Source organism: Aythya fuligula, chromosome 5 (genome assembly GCF_009819795.1).
Source record: "Aythya fuligula isolate bAytFul2 chromosome 5, bAytFul2.pri, whole genome shotgun sequence".
Classification (NCBI taxonomy): Eukaryota; Metazoa; Chordata; class Aves; order Anseriformes; family Anatidae; genus Aythya; species Aythya fuligula.
The window spans coordinates 10,479,550-10,503,627 of NC_045563.1; the positions used below are offsets into that span (position 1 = coordinate 10,479,550).

Below are 24,078 nucleotides of genomic sequence, written 5' to 3' on the forward strand. Positions count from 1 at the left end.
TTTCTGCCTTTAATCTGCTCAGCAGTTTATCTTTGCTGTCGTGATCGGTTGAGCTTTCTTTAAACCGTTATGGATTAGCATTCTGCTATAACACGTTAAAAGCTTAGCTTTGTTTATTTTTGTCGGGAATGGGGGAGGGATATCAGGTTCAAATGTTCAGGCAGCAGTTTGTGAACGGTTACTTTTCCTACACCATATTCAGGTACCAAATGCAAAGCGCAGCCAAATAGAGGCTGGAACAAAAATATTTGTGAATCCATTAAAAAGAAAGCAACAAGGAACTTCATATATTTGCATAATTATTTTACTCCGTGAATATAAAATGTAATCCAGCATTCAAAAAGTTCATCACACCCACCAGCCTTATATGGAAGACTGAAGAGTAAATGGAAGAGTAAAAGTCTAAAACCTTACTAAATAAAGCTGGCTGATGATTTTACTAAGTTTGCATTATTGTTGCAATTTGGAGACAGAAATCCTGCCGAAAGCAACACTTCTGTCACTCAGCCACAGGAATATAACACACCATAATGCACAAATAACACCAAGCAAACTGAACCTCAGCCACACTGCTTACAAAGAGCTGTTGGGGTAACATGAACCAGCCGTTCAGTGAATTTTCACAGTGGACTCGTCAACAATGACAGCTGATGATCTATTAGAAGATTACAGTACAAATCCAGGTCCAAATTTCTACTACAAATCAATCACAATCTACTATTTTAATCCAAATCCAACAATTAGCACGCTTATTTGACCTCTGTGTAACCGAAATGATTTGCAGATGCCAGAACGGAGTAAGAGGCTGTGCTCCTGAGCGCTGCCAATAACCCTCTGTGCAGCTGAACTCTGCTCCAAGGAAACACTGATTCTGTGATCAGCCATGCTGGCAAACACATGACCTTGCAACTTTCATATCTAAAACGAAGCAAGGAGGCACTTTCACATTCCTAAGAAAAACGCACACACTAGTTAGTGAAAGTGTGTTAAAAGAGAAGATCTTTTTTTTTAAAAAATGTATCTAGTGGTGCTCAGAAAAAATAAAAACATAAAACGAGGAAAGTAATTCAATAAAGAGGAAGAAAAAAATCCCAGTTTATTTGTGATTAGTATGCTGTTTGTTTTACTTTCTTATCAGGAGGGATCTTTATTCTGCAGATTCCAGTGAATGGCCCTTCCCTATTAATTTATCTCCTTTCTGATGGCAAGTGGAGCACGGTTCCAGAGTTCCAGCATTCCCTTAATGCTGCTCTGCTTAATGCTTGTGTGCTATTTAAACAAAGCATATTCCAACCAAATCTGACTATATATGGAATTCCCTGACAAGTAAAAACTTGGATGCCCTACAAGAAGGAACCATGAAAACAGCAAACACACACAAACACACAAGGCACTCCGAACTGCACAGACTCGCCATGGACTAAAAGAGGCTCTTGGTGGCAAAGGTCAGGTACCCGGTGTGACCGACCATTTCCTTCTGTGGCACGCCGCTTTTGAACTGCACAGTTCCTTGCTGCAGATTAGTGCAGGGGCTACCTTGGTTTGATGGGTTGCTGCTGTCAAAGCCAGCGCTAGAATTATCCTCGGCTGCTTTTCCAAGGTCAGGGATTTGCAAGCTAATTGTCCTTACGTTGTACACTCGGAGCAGAATTTCCAAGGTGTTAATCTCTGTGAAACCATATTCCTCCATTGCTAGGCAGGTTCTCTGGACTTGTTCAATGCAGGGGGAGAACGAGCAGATGCGGCCACCTACAAAATAAGGCAGGAAGTGGTAAAAGAGGGTAAAAACCAAAACGAAGCACTTTTTCTTTTTTTTTTTTTGAATCCTCTCAGCTGCACATAAAAATACTGTTATACAGAAGTGTGAATATTCCGAAAAAATCTTCGTGAGGCAACTGTGCGGGTTTTAAAAGTGTCAAAATCAAACACGGATGACTTTACAAGATGCTTCAGACCCTTCAAAAATTGCAGTGGCAGATTCATTCATCTTCCAAACGCAGTGCTGCCCATCACATTTGTTCACGATAAAACTGTTAACGTCGATCCCTTTCGAACCACTGCCCACTACTCTGGACCGAGGCACTGAGCTGCCGTTGGCACCTACACAAAGCCAGAAGTCATTCTTCACACACTGTACAGAGTCGCCTTCATTAGAATATAAGTGTGCGTGCACACACACCCTGACAAAAGCGGCTGTGTTTATTTGAGGACGATGGTATGCGTGTACAGAATGAAGTAATCTCTCCAGGCCATAGAAGGAGCGCTGCTAAGACTTTACCCTTTTAGTCAAGATGACGAGCACGTCTCTCGAGCATTAAAATTTACTGGATAGCACATCGGGCAGTTTCACAGCAAACGTTTCAAAACTCTAGGAAAGGTTTTTAAGTGATAAACTAACACTCGTCTCCTCATCTGCCCATGGCTCATTTTTGATTCTAAATAGGGAGAACTAATAGGCCCCCTACAACTTTCTGCTGGCTCCAGTGTCACCTTAGCAGCTGAGAATAGAAGGATTCAGATTTACTCTGAAAAGCCACAGCCAAATCAGATCAAAGAATTATAAGGACACTGTCTGCCATAAAGCCAGGGCATGTGCTTTCTCCCAGGACACAGCGTCCCACAAGGCGACTGCCCTTCCTGAAAAGCTTTTGTGCTGGGGGAAGGAGAGCTGGACAATGCAGCTTCAGCTATTGTTTCACTTAGTACAATTAGATGAAAATGTTTGCTGACCTGATTTGCATTCCTTCCCAGCCCTCTCCCAGGCTCATCCAGTCGAGCCTTCCAACACCAGTTGCCTAAGCAGTTAAAGAACCCATGCAAGTGAGAGCAAAGCCTCCTGCTAAAAATAGAGGCTATGCTGGGACTACACGAAGTCTGCTTTATCTCATACTCCCCCCTTTTTTTTTTCCTTTCTCGTTTCTAAAGTCATATCTCTAAAAAAAGAAAGCATCAGGTCTGAAAGCGTCAGTGCAGCACTCCAGTTACTGTGCAGCACTGATGTGCTGGGTACTGATTGGGGAAGAACACTTTCCATGACCATTAATCCACCACACACTAACAGGGAATTAATTTTAGTCCTGGAATAAAGTCTCTGCAGCCAGGGGTTCTTATCACGCATCTTCAGAACAAAGCACCCTGGACAAGTAGTTCCCCCGAGTGACAATTAAAAAACAATCTAATAATCACCTGCAAAAATAATGCTGGTATGTGTCATTATTAACCAACTCTGGTGATGCCAATTTAATTGCACGCCCAGTCTGCTAGCTCCCGTGAAATTAGATTTCTGTGTTTAGCAGGGTGGCCAGGGCTACCAGAACGGTTTTGAATCCACCAGCTCGTCCCTTCTGGCCAGAGCAGAGCACATTTCTGCCACGTCTGTAGATGCAAAAGAGAAAAGCCCAAGAAGAAATTCCTGTTACATAATTAGAAAGCTACTATAATGCACACAGGTTATTTAGAAAGCTGCTGCGTTCTTACTGTGTACGGAACTGAACAAACGTCTAGCTGAGCTAAATGTCAGCTCACAGCGACTCTTTGTCTGCAGAGAAAGAATTTGTGGGGAGATCAGAGACTTACTACTACTTCATTCACGCCTTGCTTTTCTGGTGTTTTGCACCGAAACAAAAACTGGAAATATATTTACATTTACAGTACGGCAGCTCTCCTTATTTGTTCCAACCACAAGGATTTCAAGACATCCTTAGGCTTTCGAGTTCACATGCTGTGGATTTACCGAGCAGCAAGGAGCCTGCACGCACTGCTGCAATACAAGCTGCAGGCCCGCCTACGGTTCTTGTCGAGCCTTCAATTAAAGCCCGAGCAACCTTCATCTTGCCTCAGAGCCATCAGCTGACTGCAGCACGTCAGCACCAAACTTGGTGCTGATTTATCAGGCTGCCCTCCTGCAAGGCAGACTGCCTGGGGGAAGCAGGGGTACAGAAAATGGGCTTTCAAGCCACTTCGTAGAGAAGAAGAAAGTTCTTGCTTGTAATAGCTGATCTCCAGGTGGGAGGTGCAAAAGGAAAGTTATTTCACTTACTGCACTGCTGGGAGATTCCCAGGTATGAAGAGTGATAAAACAGGGTAACACAGCTGGTATTCCACATAACTGAGTGGGTTTTATTAGCTTTTTCAATTGCATTTTTTCCCCTTAGCACCTATTGTTTTGGTTATTATTATGCGTTCCTCCCGAACCAATATACCTACAAACAGCTTAGAAGCAGAACCCCCAAGCATCTGTCTTTACAGATGGCAGCAAAGGGGGAAGGGGGTGTCCTCTGCTTTCTCCTCCCCACACCATCCGCAGGCTGGATTTGACTGGCAGGCTGGACGTGTCTGATTAGGCAGGTGTTAACAAAAGGTTGGAAGGCTGCAATTAGCAGAAGGCTGGAAGGCAAAAATGAAATTGCAGCTCCAGACTTAACAGAGACTGCCTAAAATAGAAAGACTTGGGGAGCTTCAATTGACACGATGCTTTATGAGTTGCAAAAGGGTGGACTCTGAGCAAGAGGAAGCACTGAGCAGGACATGCTCTTCTGCTCCAGGAGCAGCGATGCTGTCCTCAGCAGCCCAAATGCTTCTGAATTCTCTGCAGGCTGCCCTCTGCACCCCTGCAGGATTATCAGCTAGGCCCTTTCTGTCACAACCCTTTTTGTCACAACCCGTTCTGTCACAACCACCAAACAGACATAAATCTAGATTTCAGCACTCACAATGCTCAGATTCTCTGAGAGCCCTCTTGTCCTTTACACATCAAGAGGCATTTAGGGCTTAAAGGGCTTGAATATGCAGTGCTTTGTCTTGCCGTGCCAAGGATTCCTTAATGAAGGAAGAAAAGACATGTACTGCCTCCCTTTCAGCTCGCTGGGGAATGCTGCACTGTCTGCGGATGACAAAGGGGTAGACTAGACTAGAGAGCAGGAAAAACAACTGAACTCAGACTTCTGAGTACAAACCAGGTTCGTGTTCTCTCAGAGCTCTCCTTTTCGGAGAGCTACCATTCCTAAATTTGTTTAATGAGATCTGTGTGTCATCATAAATTGATACAGTAATTATCTGAGATTAATCCTGTTCGCATTGGGAAGCTGTGTGAGCTTTTTGATCTGAAGAGCTGTCTAAAAATGTGTTTATTCATGTATAATGCATCTGACAAGTGCTACAGTTGAGGAGAAGAGAATAATGAGTCTGTATTAAAGACTTAAATTTCTTTTTCCACCTTCAATTTTACAGAGAGTGAGTTTGAAACATTTAATGGAGAGGTTAAACCTCCTGAATCTGTAGGCTGAAATGAGCCCACACAGTCCTGGCAGTCATTGTAACCAGCAGCAGGGTCAAAAGCATATGAAAATTAAAGTACAATTGGAACAATTAGAGGAGAGAGCTTAAGGGAAGGGGGGGAAATAACAGAGGATTTGCATCTACATAGCACTGTACATTTTTAAAACATGGAACAGACAGTATCTAACTCATAATCACGGGACACACCCTGCTATCTCAGAGATCAGTGCCTTGAAAGTTGCTCCTCTTTCAAGAGCAGTTCCTGGTGTGTTCCTGTGCAACTCCAACAAGCAATTTGGCTTCTGGTTTGTCTGAGCAAGGACTGGCATCTCTACCAGTTCTACTCAGCTAAACTCTGCCGTAGGTTTCCAGTATGGAAAAGCTGGTAGTGCTGCCCAGCTGACAAGAACTCCAACTCATGACATGAAAACATGCGTCCAAGTTACGTACCCTCTCTTCTGCAGGCTGTAGCATGAGTCACGAGCTCTCTGCTAGGTTTTTTCATCGTCACAGTATTATTCAGAGGATGTGAAAAGAACATATGTAGTGCAGCACCATTAAGCTCTGGAGCCCATAATTTTGGAAACGATTCCGTGACGTACGGAATACAGCACAGCATTTTTATTTCTGGTAAAAGAACACAGCTCTGCGTTTTGGGATCTCAGTGCATCGTGGTAATTGGAAGATTGCGTTACAAAGATCGCATGGAAGAAAAAGACGACACAGGCATTAACATTATGTAGGGGCGAGGCAAGAAGAGTCACCGAGCAGCATCACCATGGCATTTACTCTGAGCTAGTAGGACGCTAAAAATATTGCCTCTGAAAAAGGGGACAGAACGTCCTTTAAGTGAGTGTGCTCGTGGGCGATTTGATGTAGCTTCCCTGACAAGTGAAATTAGAGGATTTGGCTGTCGGAAGAAATTAAAGGATGTTTCTTGATTCAGAAAAGAAAATTTTCTCCGAATCACTTGCCAGCTCATTAATAGGAGCTTGATGTGTTTTTCTGCAAATGTGACCTTAACCTCCATGTTTGTAGGTACATCCTTCCAGAGGAATTCATTCCTGCTCACTGGGACCAGGCTGGCAAAAGCATGTACAAAAACTAAATATCTGTTGGCTCCAAACTGGGGAATAAAACCTAACACTTCCTTTAAAGTTCCTTTCATCCCCAGCTACTTCCTACAAGCTGTGCAAAGGCCAGCGATTTGGGCCAGCCTTTCTCAACATGGATTATGATGCAGGAATCCTGCTGGACTCACATGTGAGAGAATCACTTCTGCTTCTGGGTATGGGGCCAGACCCATTGTGGGCACCTGACCCAACAATCCCTGACAGACCTGAGCTAGGTTAATGCCCTCCAACAACACAAAACTGGGGTTGGCCCAGCAAACAGCCCGTGCTTGGGAGCTGGAAGATAGCAGACTCTAGTGGGGCAGCTCTGCTCTTGACCAGATGCCCCCTCAACACTGAGAGGCTGTTTCGATTTAGTTAGTGGATTTTTAACCTCACCTTGAGTGAAGTCTCCTTCAAATCACAGCAGGTGCCACACTAGTAAAGGCTGGTGATGAAATTTTGCAAGCACTCATGGCTTCATCCATTTATCCCTAAACAATCTCCTGTGGTCAGAAGCATTGATATTGCCTTGAGTACCACCTGCATGGGTGGAGGAAGGCAGTCTAGACGGCATGCCAGACTGCAAGGCTCCACTTCCAGCCCTAACACATCCCCTGAGTGCTCCTGAGGGAGCCTGAGCCCAGCCAGCACCGGCCTCATGTCGCTGCCCTCTCGGCGTCATTCAGCCTGGGGTTCTCCCTACCCTGAGACTTGTGGCTGGGGATTTCAGCTGCTCCTCCAAGCCACACCTGGGTGGTTGAAAAACGGGACCGTGAATAACCTCTGGGCCTCAAGAAAAATAGCCAGTGAGGCTTTGTACATGGAACTGGTATTCCCTGAAAGCTCAGGGGAGGAGGGAGGCCAGCCCAAATGAAAATTGAAACTAGCAAAACCAAGCAATGCCTTACCTACACCACAGGCTGCTGGGAGGATGAGATATTATTTATTTGCTTGTACATCAACTGTAAGAACCAAACCCGGCAGGTTAGGACAACAATCGATGGCTGTGCTAGAGCAAAAATTGTAAGCAAGACCTACCTGTTTTAACTCCACTGTGAACAAGCAAAACAAACAAAAGACTTTGGAAATAAAAAGCAACAGCAAAGAGTAGAGCATTGCTGAAGGGCTTCTGTGATGGCAGGAAAATACATATGGGAGGTGGTCAGAGGGGACTTCCCCCGCAGAGTTTTGGGGGAGATCTGACAGCACCACGTTACCTGATTCACATGGTCTACCATGGATCATAATTTGACAAGCTCATAATTCATGGGCTTTATGACACTTAAAAGGGAGTGGAAAGTCTGGATGTAAGAGTAATATCGTTAATATAAAGAATGGAAATAACAGAGGGGTGGTTGTAATACGTTTGTTACTCAGACTGCTAATTTAAGCACCACCAAGGACGGATTTATTAATGCAAGAGGCCCATCCAGCCTAATATATGGCTGTATTTTTCCATCTCCCTATCTGAAAATTTAAGACCTGTAGGAAAATTATTACACAAATGCATCATCTTCCACGGCCTTGGAAGAAATAGGCAATATTTATGAGAGTGGAGTAGGTGGGTGCAGAATTATAATCAAAGCACTACAGTATTCAGCTGTGAGATGACTGAGTCAAAAGTTTCAGGGTATTTAAGAACTGTAGGATATGTTTGTTACCTCACTTTTTTTTTCCCCATTGTGTTTTTTTTTTGTTTTGTTTTAAATAAGCCCAAAGGGGTTAACAGCAACTTTGCAAAACCACCAAGGTCAGATAACGCGAAGAGCAGCCATGACTACAGAAACACATTCATCAGCTGACGCTCCTAAAGGAAAACAGTGCAAGCCTGGGAATGAAGGCAAGTTCTGCAGTGCAGCAGTGCCTGAGAGGTATTACAAGCAGCATTTCTGCTCGAAAGCGTGACTGGTGAAATGAGCACAGAAGGATGCAGCTGAGATGCAAGCCTGAACATCATCAGCAGAGCGCATCACTAGGGAACAAAAACCTTCTAGTCACAAGCTCTCTGTGCATTTTTATCCTTCTAGCTCTTCACAAATTGGCAGTGCTTTAAATGGGAGGCCAAGCTATTGTAAGCAGCACATTTACAGCCTACTGTAAGGCATAACGTGAGTGATAAGCGTACCCTGTGAAGAGGATCATTAGCACTCAGCCTACTAGGAGCTGCAAGATTCAGGATCTTGAGCCTAAGTAGGAGAGAAAATACTGATTTGATAAGGATTTGTTAAGGTTAAGAACTCTCTCTTACACACTGTCTCAGCTGAAAACTCCATAATGAACAGTGTGGTTTTAAAGAGGAGGCTAGCTGATGCTACGTATTGCATTTCTTTAGCCCTGACTTCATTCTAAGCACCTTAAGACTTTGGGGAATGAATGACCACTGTCTGGCAGCACAGCTGCAATATTAGCATTGTGCATCGCAGTAAAACCCACAATGTGACCCTGTCCAGATGTGAGTGAGAGGGCATGGAGGGAAAAGAATGGAACGACTCCTTTCCTCCAGTGATGCCCTATCATTATACTAACCCTTGGAACAGCCGTGAACATCAGCAGTACGTGCACAAACTGTTCTTACTGCAGAAGAGCTTTAACTACTTAAAAACAAAACAAAGGAGCACTATGAAATAATCTGCTGGCAGTAGGGAAAGAGAAGCACTTACAGTATTCTTCTATCATATTTTAGATTTTACAGCAGTAAAACAAACAAAAAACAAAACAAAACAGAAAACCAGACCAACCAACCTAAAACAAACAAACAAAAACTACCCACATGATTTGGAATAAAACAGAGGCATGTGTAAGTTTGTATCTACTGCTATTGCAATTGACTATACACAAAAAAACAGCTTTTGTTTTTATGCAAAAACAAAACAAAACAAAAGCTCCACGGCTCAACCAGGTACTATGAAACAGAAAAGATGAGCCATAGGCCTACACCAGGTCTTAGACACTGGTGGCTATTTGCAGTGAAAACTGCAGCAAGGATCAGCAGCTTTCCCTCTCGAGTGGTACCTAACATGTGTGATGCCACTTTACAAACACAACAATGTGGGGTTTTAAAATATGTTTTATATTGGCTAAGCAGATGTAACCTTGTAGCACAGGCAAATATAGACAAAGAATATGGCCAGTTTGGCCAGATTTAGAATGTACAGAAATCCTTTTCTAGGATTTCAAATGCTGAAGTGAGACAGGGATTCAAATCCTGGAGCTGCTCAAGCAGCTCTGCTTAGTATTCTAAACATGCAGCACTTAAATAATTCAAATTGGACTGCGCAATGCAGCGCCTTCTAAGCTGGGAAGTCAGCTGAGTGTTGTGCTCACTAGATTAGATAATTTGAGCATGGGAAGGACATTGTACAGTGCAGTGAAAATTATTTTCTTCCCAGGACACACTGGAAAGCAGCTACAAAATCAGCTGTAACCCTTGCAGGTAGAGTGCTAACGAGTCTCTATTTATTTACTTTTAAAAGAAAGAATGGATTACGTTGGTATTTGAAAGCTTTCCTGAAAATTTTCCAGAGGGACCCCAATGCTGGGGTTGGTCCTGACTCAGCAAGGTAGCGCACATTCAGTGACCTTTAAGAACAAGTTGAAATGCTGTGATTTCAGGAAGACCTAGCAATTTACCTGAAGTCAGTGTTCTACTAAGCTTGTGTCCCAGCACGGGGCTGGGTTCTGCTCCCTACACTTCCTTTACTAGCAACACCACTTTTGTAGCTGGGAGCAGCCTGGCCTACGTTAGCTCAGATTCACACCAGTACTGCTACAATGTTAGAACAATAATTAGGGGAAAACTTGTTCCAGGATAAAAGAATGATGTGTTCACTGAAGTTTATTTTTCAATAGGGAAAAGATTTATTATAAACTGAAAAAAGCCATCCAATTGCTCAATAGCAGTTCCCACCTGCTGTCACTGTCCAGGAATAGCTGGCACAAGCTGGAACAGCCTTTATGTTCAGTTCCTACTGTTACCAATGGCAAACTTCTCATTACCTCCAACAGCAGAGATTTAAGGCAGAAATTGGCAAGCATATTTAAGTACAACCACATTTTCTTTAACATTACCAATGGAGAGCTCTGTTAAATAGGTCCAAATCTGCAATGATTGATGTAAAGTGCTTCTGAACACCTTCTATACAAACACCTTTCCACTGAAGTGCCAAAGAAATTTGCTTTCAGCATTCATTGTTGCTGCTGCTGCCCACACACGCTCAGATCTAGCAAAATGCACTTGACAAAGCTTCAAACGTGTTGTGTTGTTTTTTTAAAAAAGTTTTTCCTTTTTTTTTTTTTAAGCAACCTGCCCCTGCTAATTGTAGCAGCTAGCACAGGCTTGTAGGAAAAAGTTGTTCTGCTCTTTTCAAATCTTTTGCTGCAAATCGCAGACCTCTTTTGAAGGTTTTTCATCCTTCGAAATGCCTACAGACTGACATTTGAGAACAGCGATCACACAATGGAAAGGAGCAGATCTAGCATATAGCTCAGAGGCAGAGATGTGTGCATGCACAGTACTTCCTAAAAAGAGATCAGTGCGGTTACCTTCAGCTTTTAACGCTGCCTTTGCATGTCCTATGGCTTCCCATGGAGACGGAATATCTAGGAACACAGCATCTGCAATGTTTGAGACACCAAACCCGTTCTTGCAGACATCCTGGTTGGTCACAGTCACCAGATGCTCCACCCCGTGCTCCCGAAACTCCTCCCTGGCCTTCTCAGCCCGCTGTTGGTGGAACTCCACCGTGTACAGGTGCCCTGTGGGAGCCACTGTCCTGATGAGAGCGTGGGAGAGGGATCCGCTGCCTGTACCTGGAAAAGAAAAAGAGCTCATGAAATGCCTTCTGACAGTGCTCCACGTTAGCATGTTGGTCTTCTCCATCAGTCCGGCTGCTTGGAACACTACTCGAAACCAACATGAACACAAATTGTTGGTTAAACTACTGAAAGAGAGCAGTCCTTCCCCAACAAGGAGACTGAATGATCTAGTAAACAGTCTTCAGGGTCCTCAAAGCATTATTTAAAATAATGCCAAGGGCCAACTATAGCTCTAACAAGAACCACAACAGGACAGGAGGGATCAAACCCAACAGGAAACATTCAGGAAAATAAACCAGAGATACTTTTTTCTTAAAGTGCCAGACTCTTCTAGCGTAAAAAAGAGATGAAAGCAAAGTTGAGCATTTTCAAAACCTCAAACTTTGTTAGAACAAAGAAGAGACGTTGGCAAGGGTCTGTGTTTGAAAACCCTACTGGTCCTAAAGGCCAAATTTTTTGCATGGACACGTGTACTGCCTCTTAAGACTCTGGGCACCCTCGGCTCACACTGGAATTATCCAAAACTAAGGCCTTCAGCTCCTTGCAGCCACACTGACCAAATGAGCTGATTACTCAAGTGACTTACCTATCCACGTGCCTGCACAACCTTCATGGAGTTTAACGAGAGCCACCACATACCTGCAACTGTCCATAATTGCCATGTACAGTGAGGGGCTACCTATGAAGACAAACTTTTTTTCTTGCTTTAATTTGATAATTTAGGAAACTTATTTTTAATGATCCATTGGCGTATTAACTAGATGAATGACTAATAACCATTTCACTAAAAAAAAACACCCATATACCAATTTGCCTTGCAAATTACTCACTGAAATGGCATTTAGCAGAATAACCCCCCAAACTCAAAACCCCACAGCTACCCCAAATTATCCGTGTTTATTGATTTATAATTCTGTACTGGGAGCACATTTCTCCTGTAAAAAGAAAATCTATTTCTAGCTATCTTCAGTGACGGTTCAGGCTGTATTTCAGCCTGAAGCAAGTTCTTTTAACTAGCATAGATTTTAGAAGTTTTTTTTTTCTTTTTTTTAAAGACAGAACCTGAAGTACAGCAGTAGCAGAGAAAGCTTAGACACTGCGGAGAGGAAGTTAATTAGGGGACACAGAGGCTGGTGTGCTGCTTAATTGGAGCAATACTTCCCCTAACCATACAGGAAGTCAGAGTTTACTGACAGATCCAAGGCTCTTTCCCTCTAGTCACAGAAGGGGAGAAATATTGCTGTGGCACTGCATTTAATCTGACAGCTCTGAAAAGGGAGCCGTTCAGACTGTAAACAGAGCTCAGGGCCCGTGCTTGCCATGGGATCAACCAAATGAGCTGCAGAATGGGCACTGCTCCTCGGCTCCCCTCTGCGAGGGTTGTGACCCCAGCAGGCAGGCCAGCAACTCCCCCAGCTCTAATGGGGCAGATTAGGCAGAGAAGGACCTACAATTTCAGCACTGGCCCCAAAGAGATCCAAGGGAAGAGAGAAGCTGTGGCACAAACATTTATTTAACGTGAAAATGCATGCATACGTGCCAGGATTAAAGCAAACAAAAGGCAAATGGCAGCTCTGTGTGCACATGTGGAAAACTGCTCACGGCACCTGTCAGCTCTAAACGTCGGCATTCTCCCTGTTCAAAACAGGCAATGGTATCACAGCAGCCACGTGGTTGCCAAAACTCTCTGATATACTTACATAGCAAAGAAACAGCATCTCATTGATTGTCTTCTAACGATAAAAGCAGCGATGCCCATGGGATGCTAAAATGACTGAAATTCTGCCTTTCCGTTTCAGGCCAGCAGGCAGGATTGCACAGCTGAGAACTTCTGCAACCTCACCAAATTTAATTATTTTACCTTTCAAATGGGTAATGCTGCCCGCTTTCTGCATCCTTCTCAGCTAATCTGGAAGAGCGAGCAGAAGGTCTGTCAGCACAGCTGGGATATGAGCAGAAAGGAGAGGCAGCTTGCGCATGTATCCGATTTCCTTGTTCATACTCTTTCACATTTTTAATCACTTTACTTTCAAATTAGCTTTTAAAAACACCAGAGAAGATACTGGAAGGAAATCCCATTAAGATATTTTGGCTTATTTTCTGTTACTCTTTTTTTTTTAATCCATAAACACTCCAAGCCAAAACCAGAACCAAAAACAGGATGTTGGAAGTCACTGCTTGCAGGCATGCCTCACAGACCGAGCTTTTGTTAGACAAGGTTGCCAGGAACTATTTGTTGTTGACTGGGCTGCTGCAAACATGAGAATAATACACACGGATCACACTTTACTCCATTAAATTCTATCACGCTAACATCACTAATGAGAGTATTTCTGAAGATGCTGCCTGCCTTCTCCTTGACAACACTCTCAAAACTGCAGGAAACAAAGAAGATGGCTATGAATCACCCACCATTGCAAATTTTCTTCTTTTCTTCAAAAGACCGGGGATTCTGAACCCAATCCTGTGAAATAACGAAGACCCTCAACTCTCGTGTGCCTGATAGTTTGCTGTGGTTCATCAAGAGTATCCTCACCAAGGGTCTGGCAGTTCCCAGACCCAGTTTCCTAAAACCCAGTCAGCACTGTCTGTAGAAGGCAGGGGTATGTTTCTCTGCTGTTATAGATGGGGAAATGAACGTTTATTTTCACCTCCTCCCTTGCAAATCTGCAATATCCACATCCGAATCTTCTCACCACCTTCTCAATTCCTTTCCAATTTCTCTCTGTCCTCATTTCAAAATCACTGTAGAAAAAAGCAGGGTTCAGCAACACGTGACACCTAGGCACCAGCCTGAAATAAGTTCCAGCCAGGTTCAGAATTCCTTGGGAAATGAAAGGCAGCCCTAGCATGATACAGCACCTGCCAGGAAAGCAGCAAAATGTAAGGAGCACTGCTGAAAACATGGACTGGAAGAACTCTACCAAACCTGAAATACTGTAGCTGAATTACCTGCATACAAAAGAACAAAACCTTGAATGCCCCAAATGAGTATTTCTATCGGAAGAGGCAAGCTAAGAAGTGGATGGACTGCAGTATTTTCATTTCTCTTCATTCATGGGCACAGTGAAATGCCTGTTCCTGATTTGGCCCTGAAAGCAGAAGGTAGGGCAAGAATTTTTACAGCAGGATCCTTGCCTTTCTGGCAGTTTGCACTATAAATAGCCTGAGAAACCGTTTGCTCTCTACCACAGGACAATAGCCATTTAACTAGAGCAAATTAATCATGAAAAGGCTCTGCAAGAGAGGTAAAACTGGAATAACTCAAACTGTACCAAAGGAATCCTTACCAGCACAGCTGGCGTTTTAGAGCTCATTTAGATGAAGAAACACGATCTGTGAATCTCACCCTGGCTGTTGCACCTATGACTTGTGAAAGTACAATGCACTTTTACATTGATTTTTGTGACTTTAAACATCTTGGTCAAAAAGCAGACATCTGCATTGTAGGCATTTAATGAGACGCCACAGGGTCCACAGTAGGCTATGCTCAAAGCTCAAAGCTCAGGGTTTGAGGAAGAAGAACTATGCGGGGAATCAGGATGTGGACCAGGAAAGCAGCCCATCTCAGTCCAAAGGCATGAATTAAGATCCCATGTTAAAACCATGGTTAGCTGGCTAGTGGCCCTGCAGATACAGCAACGTGCTGTTCTTCCCTTCCCAGGCTCATCTGAGCTCCGGGGAATGTTTCTCCCCTCTCCCAAGACAAGGACACCGGAGCAGCTTTAGAAGGATTTATATCCTAACAAGTGGACACCGAGGTGAAACAACAGCTCAGTGCCTATTGATACTTCCTTCTGAATTAGAGACAGCAAAGTATTGATCAGACGAAGAACTCGATCATTCTCCTGACCTCAAAAAGATTTGTTCTTCCCACTCTCTGCTTATTCAAGTGACAGGTTTTCCACAGAGAAGCCTTCGCACACCTCAGTCTTGAGGCAATGTCCACGTTAAGATCATTTCTCACCTTTTCAAAGCTGCTGCAGCCAACATCTGACCCCTTCAAAACCACCACCTGCTATTTCAGTACTGGAGTGATGCACATCAGGACACTGACAAGACACAGACGAGTGTTACCCCAGCACCAAACACAGCACTTGACTGAGAGCTGAGCAAGAGAGCACATTTTTACACTGTTTTCTGTTCAGTCTGGTTTTTGTATTACAAAGGATATTTGCCTACACTCCTGCAATCCCAGCCATGCTATGACACAGGAGACCTGATGTTGTGTTCCACTACGTTTTCTCAGTGCAAGCTATCACTTGGCTTGCCTTCCCCCCAGATTTCTCTTCATGGATACTACTTTCTTTAAAAAAAAGTACACATTGTGATTTATAACCCATAAAGTTTAGAGCTGTGCACCTGCAAAATACTTGCCGAGTTTATTACGGCAGCTTTGTAATCCAGAATAAAGCTGGGGAAGCTCGTAAGTGCACCCTGAAGTTCATATAGCTTGAAAACAGGAAAAGTGATAACTATGAAGAGCTATTAAATACTGGATCAATACAGTGCCTAGTGATATTTCAACAGAACTGAAGTATGTGGTGCAGTATTTGGCTACTCAAGGTATTCTAAAATGGGCAAATACAACAAAACAATGGCAGTGTTGCTGTGTTAGTCTCCTAGCTACCATGCTTAAACCCAGCAAATAGTAAGAGAGGTCATGAGTCAGCCACGAGAACGGATGGAGCCTCAAACCCAGAGGAAAATTAATCTTTAGACAGAGCTAACAACTCCACAGCTAGGATCTGTCAAGAAAGGCAGAGCAGAGGAAGACTGCTCACTGTACATGACAAGTTTATGTAACAGGGGAGTCATTAATCACTTTGAGCGAATATATAAAGAGATATTAAGCATCTGATGGAAGCTAACCCAGAGATCTTACCGTGAAGACAGTCAAAGGCATAAACGGTGGCAGAAATGAGAGACAGCAAGAGCTGGGATGGAGGGAGGGAAGAGGAGCGGGAGGGAAAGAATGACAAGGAAGGAGATTAGCCCTTTCCCTTGCCTGTCTGTTGAGGACACGCTGCCAAAACAGGCATCTTAGGAAGCAGGAGGCCAGAGAGGGCCACTGCTCACTGACCAGATCCAGGAGTCGGGGCGCTAACAGTGTGCAAGTTTTTAAGACTGGCATTGCCTACAAAAGGAATGGGAATGTAAAGACTGAAAACAATTTGCTCTTAGAGATTCAAGAGTCGGAGCTCCTTATGGGGAGATCTGCAAAACGGGCGTAGCATCGTGCAGTTCGGAGCTGCAGGAGAAATGCACTTGGTAGCCAAGTGAAATGGTAAGATGACAGCAAGCCTGGAAGTCTGGAAACAAACACTTTGGGGCATGAACAGCATTTCTCATCAGCTGCAGCCCTGCTGCAAGGCTGCATACATCAGAGTGATGCCTCAAGTGGCCACAGTTTTGGTTTAGGTCTTTGGTATGCCGAGAGAATACAATGTTCTCTGACGTGTCCTGATGAGGCCTTTCTTCTGCTTCAAAAGGTGTCACACCAGGATCGGGTTTTTGACTTCTTCTCTAAGGTGAACAGCTGCTAAGAGGTAGATGGGGGAGACATTATAAAGTTAATTAGCGTATGTTCCAAAATCAAATTAATAGTTACAAAGCTTTGGTCTGCACTTTACACAGAAGATACAGCTGCAAACAGTTTACTTGCACTTCTGCCACAGAGATGGTGCAGACATGAGCAGCGTTTGTCAAAAAGTCAGAGGAGTCAGGGCAGTACAGCTGACTTGCTGGGACTCCACAATACACTATTAATCATTTATTAAGTACCCATTAATCATTAAGTCCTCATTATTTTTTTATGAGCGTACTCTTAACAAAATCTATACTCAGACCATGAGGTTGAAAATTTCATAACTGTTTTGAAGAAGCTCTAGTGTAAGACTAGCCAGGGGCTCTTGTTATTCCTCCACAAAGAAGCCGTGAGGACCCAGGGTACTGCCCTCAGCCTTCAGAAATCCTGTCTGTGGCTTCAGAAATCCATTGCTCTGTGGCAGTGACCAGGGTTTAGCAATTTTTAATTTGGGATATAGCTGGAGGGAAGCAAAAAATCCAATTAACATTTTTGCTCATGTGAGTCTGATTTTGTTGAGTGCTAACGGATCAGTGGGATGGTGGTTTGAATACTTTTGACTAAATTACATTTTGTCTGAATACAACGCTCTGTCGAAGCCAAAATAATTCTTAGATTTATCAGATTAAACAAGGTTACACAGTGCTGTACTGCATTTCCCGGGTAATTCAGAGGGTTAGGACAGATAATTGTTTAGGTCTTACCAGGGACAGAGGACAGCAAAAAAGCCTATGTAAGTGGTCACTGGGAAAAAAAAAGGAAAAAGAAAAAAAAAAAAAGTTTTTACATACTTTGGTTTGGCCAAAGCATCTGAAAGGTTTCATATTTGTACCAATGTAGTATAAAAATAAATTTCAAAACCTCAAATTCTTTTGTTAAATGGGGTTATTATCCTATAGGCAGCTGTAATCACTGGGCTGAGAATAGCCTTGCCTTGGAAGTTGACATCAAGTTTAGTTTTAGAGAGTGTGGTGGCACGAAATAAAGACTCTGTTTATTCCTTTATTTAAACAGGGACTTGTGCATGCAAGGAACACAAGTAAGACCAGAGTTACCTGATGAGAATGAAAGTTTCGTACTACCAGGCCACCCACAGCAGGTATTTTAGCAGCTATCTCAAGTACCCTTTAATTCTGGAAAGATCGGGCTGCTAAATACTCCTTCAGGAGGTCAATTCCAAATACCAGGGACCAATACTTTCAAGAGATCTTAGCTCCAACAACAGCGATAATGGTTTTAAAATCTCAGCATACTGTCATAAATTAGCAATTAGCAGATCATATTCCTGTGCCTCCATCATGGAACATCGGGCAGATGCTGAGTTTCCTTATAGCCTCAATAGAGTATGCTTGGATCGCTTTAATTATGCATGTGCTGCTGACAAGCTTACTCTTTATGTATTTATTAGAGATAATTAAAATAGTAAAAACTGTATTAATATGTTTATATCACTTGTGACAAATCATTACTAATCAATTTGAACTGCACAACTGAAGCAACACCAAATTGAGCCTTCTGGTTGTTTTCCTGATTTCTTCTAAGCACACACAAAAGCTCACATACACTGGAATTCCCAGTGTTCGAACACGACACAGAGGACATTTCACCTTACTTTATCCACCCATACTTAACACAGGTGTGCAGATTACTCCACAATTCTGCTTGCTTGCCCTGGTTACATTCCTGTTACAGTTCTAAGACACAGGGAAAAGAGCCTGGCCTGTTTATTGTGCCTGCTTTGCCCATCCCTACAGCAGCTACGTGTTCAGATAACAAAAAAGACAGACCTCCATGCTAATTAATGCTCAAGATACATCTAAAGCCAGCAGCAATGGGAGGAAGCAGACTCAAATGTCATTATTAGGCCAGATTTCCTGTCTTGTTCCTATTAAACATCATTGGCTAACTCCTTCTAGGTCACGCAAGGTAAATCTAGAACTAATGATTTTGGATCACTGAACACAGTCTAATTTTGGATGCCACCAAAGTAGGTTACATCATCACACAGGAGGCTCCTGTCGTCAATACATGTACAATTTTTTAATTCAAATCACCACTTCTGGTCAGTTGTGTGCAAATTTGCAGTAAAGCTCTTGCTTCAAGATTAACCAGATGAATTCGACACAATGCTCCTTTTCTCTTCACGTACAGTGAATGTTTCAGGCAATACAAACACAACAAGCTCAACTGCAGTAGTAAAACTGTCCACTTGTCCTAGAAAGCTGAAGTTAAAATACTTTCATTAGAACAGCACAGACATTAAAATAAACCTGGGGACAGTTTCCCATTAGCAAAAGGATTGTTTGCAGCTACAACCTTTGACTCATAACATTTCTGGCAATCTGGACTGGTTACCTCACCAAGTGTTTCCATTTCTTAGCTGTTTAGATAAATGAGCTTTTAAAGATTTTCATCGAGGTACCTTTGACATTACTGAAAACATTTTATGTGCAGCTCTGTACTTTAACATTCACCTGTCCCAAGTGAGGCAGGACGTGCAGAAACTCACATCTCCCCAACCCAATTTGTTGTATTTATTCTTCCCACAAAGCAAGGAGGGGAGGAGGTAAAGACCTGCACTACGAACAACACTGCTACTTCCATGACAGCCCCAGAACCATGTAATTGCCCTACAAACTGAATTATGAACACATAAGGGCTTGGCCACTTTACCAGAGGTTTCTCTGCCTCTTTCAAGTGCCAGCACACAGCAGCCAGCTCCATGTGCCCCCTGTTTATTAGCGGGTGTAACTGGACGCAGAGATAAATGGTATTTCGGTTGTGCTGGAAAGCAGCCATTCTGGACCCAAAGCTGCCCAAAATTATGCACGGGTGGGAACAGGAAATGTTAAATGCAAGTAAATGCGGTGCAGTACAACCCCATCATGCAGATCCTTTGCTACAGAAGGAAGCATGTAGGACTGCTTCCTAAAAAGACTCCAAGTAAACAGCCAGAAAAAAATGAGGACAAACTCTCTACAGTTCATATTTTTCCCAGACTAGAGAAACATGATCAAATCAAGCAAGCCTCATACTGCCTGCAGCAATAAAACCATGAAGGCATTATTTTAAACTGTATTAACTAGGAAAATGTCTATCTAAATGAAATTTAACTCCTCCTTACTTGCGAATTATGCAAAATCATGGAAGGGGCAATACACTAAACCAAGTTTAGAAACACAACACAGGACTTTAATGAATGCATCAGCCATTATATCACAGAACTCTAGTGCGTTTTGCATGCAGTTGAAGTGCTACAAGTGGATCACACTTGGGAAGAGAACGATGAAATGTATGTACTTACGTGGTATCACATGGTGAATGTATTGACATTTTATTTCCCTTATTACTAGAGTTCAACCTCTCGTCTTCAGAGCCTTTTACTACTTCACCTCAACTGTTTTATCTCTAACTTATAATTCAAGGTCTGGATTTCGATTCAAATAATATATTTTGAAAATGTTTTTGAAGTGCTTAACAGTTTTAGAGAACGGAAAGAAAAATGTTTATGTATTTATTTTAAGAAGATGAATTAATCGTGTACTCAAAGGTATACATGTACATAAGGCCAACACACTGAAGTAGCATCGCTTGTTGAAGAAACAGCAGCTGATACCACGTGCAAATTAAATAGAATTACTCAATGTGTAGGCTGGGAAAATTACACCACAATGGAAAAAAAAAAAGACTTTTTGCAAAATGTAAAGTTAAGCCTGTTTTTCATGAAAAGTGTTGGTGTTAGCCCTTAATAAAGGATTTCAACATATTAATTATTACCTGATTCACAGACTATGGAGCCCGGCTTCAGTTCTAACATCATGGTGATTATAGAGATGTCAGTGGAATACAGAATCTGTGTCCTGTGCGGAAGATTCATAGTCCACAGTTCTGGAGTTGGATGAAGAATAAAAACCCATCCTCCTTTACTGCAGGTCACTTTGGAGCCATACTTCTTGCCTATGAGATCCATGGAATGCCGGATGACCCCGTACTTGGTCTGAGTTACGGTCCCATGTTGGACTTTCACAGGGAACATGGACTCGTGGCCCAAGAACACAATAGCTGTGTCACCATCCTTTATCGTATCTCCATATTCAATAAAACTCATTGTGACAGTCTTGTAGTGGGCTGGTGGCTGTCACCTAAATGGGAATAAACATCAAGACAGTTTTATGGTATCGTGATAGGGCTGTAAGTACAGACAAGTTACTTTATTTTCCCCAATATATAAAAAAGTACACACTGTGCAAATGAGATGTTAGCAAGAGAACTCCATGAAACTGAGGGACCTCCCTCTGCCACACTGTTTATTCAATTAAAATCAATGGAAAGATCCCACTGATTTGCATATAACCAGTATTTGTAGCATTATATGATACATTTAAAAGAAAATTTACCAAATACATTATAATTTACTCAGCCTGCTCCACAATGCTACTGGGAAACTTGCAAGGTAGTATCAATTTCAGCAGTCTGTTCACTTCCAGTTCACAAGCTCTCAGAGTATGTTGTTAAGTAGTGACTTTTATTTCCTTCTGTTGGCTCACCCCTTGGTTATTTGCAACATAAGACAATGGTTACTTGCCTGGATATCAATCACTAGTTATTAGGACCACTTAGCAAAAGTTTGCTTGAAAGTTTTCCAAATGAAACTTTAGAGATAAGATAAAGGTAGTATCCACATTAATTTAGGTATGAATTTGACTAAGTACAAAGAAAAAACAATATTACAACCTTTAATTTGCCATTGGGGGAGCAAAGTAATTGTCTGGGAAGTGATCTGTGCTGTAACTGAACATAAACAGCCATTTGCAAGCCAATGCAAACACAGTTGCATCATTTTAGTCCCGTGTTCTCAGAGCTGTTTAGAGAATTACAATTAAATTTTGTTTTCTTTGAGAAGAAAACATCGATCTTGGAAGGCAGTTTACAATAAAACCTGGCACTGCTTTTCAGATAAGGTAGCTAACAACCTAAGCTGCAGGTTGATCAATTTGTGGAAGGAATTGACTAATGAGGCAATGGTGATCCCGAAGTTAGAAATGAAGGCCAGCACTAATTTTAGTTTCGGAATAATTACTTAGTTTGGGTGCTTTTGTATCGAGCATGTAAGACCTACTTCACTGTTTTCACTAAAAAACTTTTTTCTAGTCTGTTTTTGTTGACCAATGTTTGTTTTAGTTCAATTTCCTGCTAAGCAGCTGGGTTTATAAATTGCCTGCTGGAGTCATTGAGACTGAGAGACAGAAATGGTTGTGGCCCAAACTTCCAAAGCTTATGACATGTAATACACGTATTCATATACCAAAGCAGAACAGGCTTGTCTGGACATATGGTGAAACAGCCAGAACATCCCATAAATGCAGAAATGTACACATACTGGACTTTGTGAGATAGTACAGTGATGCTTAACCAGGTTTTATAGCTTGCACCATCTGATTATATTGATGTTCTTAATCTTTCATGAATTACATCTGTAGTTCTCAGTCTGGATACTATTTATGAAATGTAGTTTTCAGCTCTTGTTTAGAATAATGCCATTTGGAAAGAGTGTGAGTGCAATCCATTTCTTTTACAGCAAAGCATCATTCCTGCAGCACTTCTGCAGGAATAAGGAGTTATTCTCCTTTTGGCTTCTAATTTCTCTGCCTCCCTTTGAGCACTACATTTATCACAGCTCATCAGAACAATGGATGCTGACATCCCCGGTGACAGCTCTCAGCACCTGGCAGGTTATTTTTGGGGTAAGCTGGGGGTCTGTGAGGAGCTCTGGTAGCTTCACTGCCTCCCCCTATGACATGGAGCACATCAGTTGACAAACATCAGTTATTTTCATGCATTTTCAGTCATTTTCCATTCCGTTATGAGTGCAGGGCCTAATGCCCTGTTGCTACACTCCCTCCTTTTCTCTTCCAGGTGTCACGGTGCGCCTGTGTGGATTTCTGCCACAGGCTGCTGGGGAGCGAGAGTGAAGGTGGACCTGTGGCTTGTGGCAAGGGGTTGGCGTTTTCCTCTGGGTTCCCCTTAACTTTACATCACCTGCGACTGCTACGACCTGCACTTGGTGACCCGGGCGATCCCTTGCGATCCCACAGAGGGAATCCCTACGATTTGTGCTGGCTCTGACCAAACCCCAGCTCTGTCTCTGCGCTCCCTGACCCCTGTGGCCGCAGAGCTGGCGGCTCCTTCATCTCCCTCAGGGCTAAGCCCTGCCACGGCGGTGGAGATGACCCTGCTGAGGAGGATGAGGAGGATGAGGAGGATGAGGAAGGCAGGCGCTGCCACACACACAGATAACACCCCAAACCCAAGCCACACGCGGTGGAGGCGGCTCGGGCGTGCAGCGCCTCAGTTCCGGACTTGTGAGGGGTTCAAAGCACAAACGGAGCAGCGAAAAGCGGGACCGGGGAGCGCCCTCACCTCCTGCCTGGGCGTCCCCCCGGGGCCACCGTGTCCTTACCGTTACCTCCCGGGGCTCAGCCCCGCCAGCACGCCCAGCCCGGCCCGGCCCGGCTCGGCTCTCCTCACACGCTGTGGCCGCCCAGCGCCTCCTCCCAGCCCGGTCGCAGGCTGCTGACGCTCCCCGCCGCCTCCGCCCCCGCCAGCCCTGCCTGCAGCCCTGCCTCGCTCCCCCGTGCCCCGGTTCCCCTCAGCGCTGCGCCCCCCGCCATGGAGGGGAGCCCCCGAGGGCTGGGCCGGGGACGCCCAGCCGGTCCCTGCCCGCTGTGGGGCTGCCCTACACCTGGCCATAAAGTGACTCGTGGGGTCCCTGTGGGTGGGGGTTTGGGTGGTTCTTCCCAATTTTGGCTTCTTTCCCCCCACACCGATTGCCTCCATGGGGCTTGTACCCTGGTGGTTTGCTGTGAGCCCATCGGGAGCTCGTCTTTATTATCTGTCAAAGTGTCAGGGCTACAGCTTGTGGGGTGAAGCCCCTTCCACAGGGAATGACACCCCCTTTGCCGTCGACACACGCAGGTCTTCCAGGCAAAGCGGCTTCCAGAAAGTTCCAGGCGCTCCCCGAGGAGCAGCGGGTGCAGGGACAGGCGGTTGACGACCAACCGACCGCTCAGCGCGGGTTTCTGAAGGCTGCCGGCGAAACCCACAACTGAATGTGGGCTCGTGAGAAGCCGAATCATTACCGAAACCCCAAATAGCGCTGTACTAACTCCTACTCGTGTCTTGTGTTTAGGATTGCAGTGATGTGGAGAGCCGTAGGTGCCCCGGCGGCGTGGGGATGGAGCCGGGAGGCAAGGAGAGGCGCCGGAGGACAGCATCGCCCCAGCT

General features: G+C 43.8%; 1 protein-coding gene across 2 annotated transcripts; it reads right to left on the reverse strand.

Annotated features, from left to right (window-relative positions):
* Positions 1-1,083: 1,083 nt before the first annotated feature.
* On the reverse strand, positions 1,084-23,342 carry TRMT61A (tRNA methyltransferase 61A). Of its 2 annotated transcripts, none has more exons than XM_032189481.1 (4): positions 23,255-23,342; positions 20,572-20,936; positions 10,935-11,201; positions 1,084-1,749 (listed from the first exon to the last, which is right to left on the reverse strand). In XM_032189481.1, the coding sequence occupies exons 2-4, from the start codon at positions 20,900-20,902 to the stop codon at positions 1,421-1,423; spliced, it is 927 nt and encodes a 308-aa protein (XP_032045372.1). In that variant the 5' UTR covers positions 20,903-20,936; positions 23,255-23,342; the 3' UTR covers positions 1,084-1,420. The 2 variants fall into 2 exon arrangements, with proteins under 2 accessions (XP_032045372.1, XP_032045373.1); XM_032189482.1 differs by having other exon boundaries at positions 23,215-23,342.
* Positions 23,343-24,078: the final 736 nt, after the last annotated feature.

Excerpts from the sequence above, each read along its gene's own strand:
- TRMT61A (XM_032189481.1), bottom strand. The coding sequence starts at position 20,902 with ATGAGTTTTATTGAATATGGAGATACGATAAAGGATGGTGACACAGCT. Across the intron at positions 11,202-20,571 it reads CTCCATAGTCTGTGAATCAG|GTACAGGCAGCGGATCCCTC; the intron begins GTAATAATTAAT and ends TTTCTTTTCCAG. Across the intron at positions 1,750-10,934 it reads GGCAGCGTTAAAAGCTGAAG|GTGGCCGCATCTGCTCGTTC; the intron begins GTAACCGCACTG and ends CTTATTTTGTAG.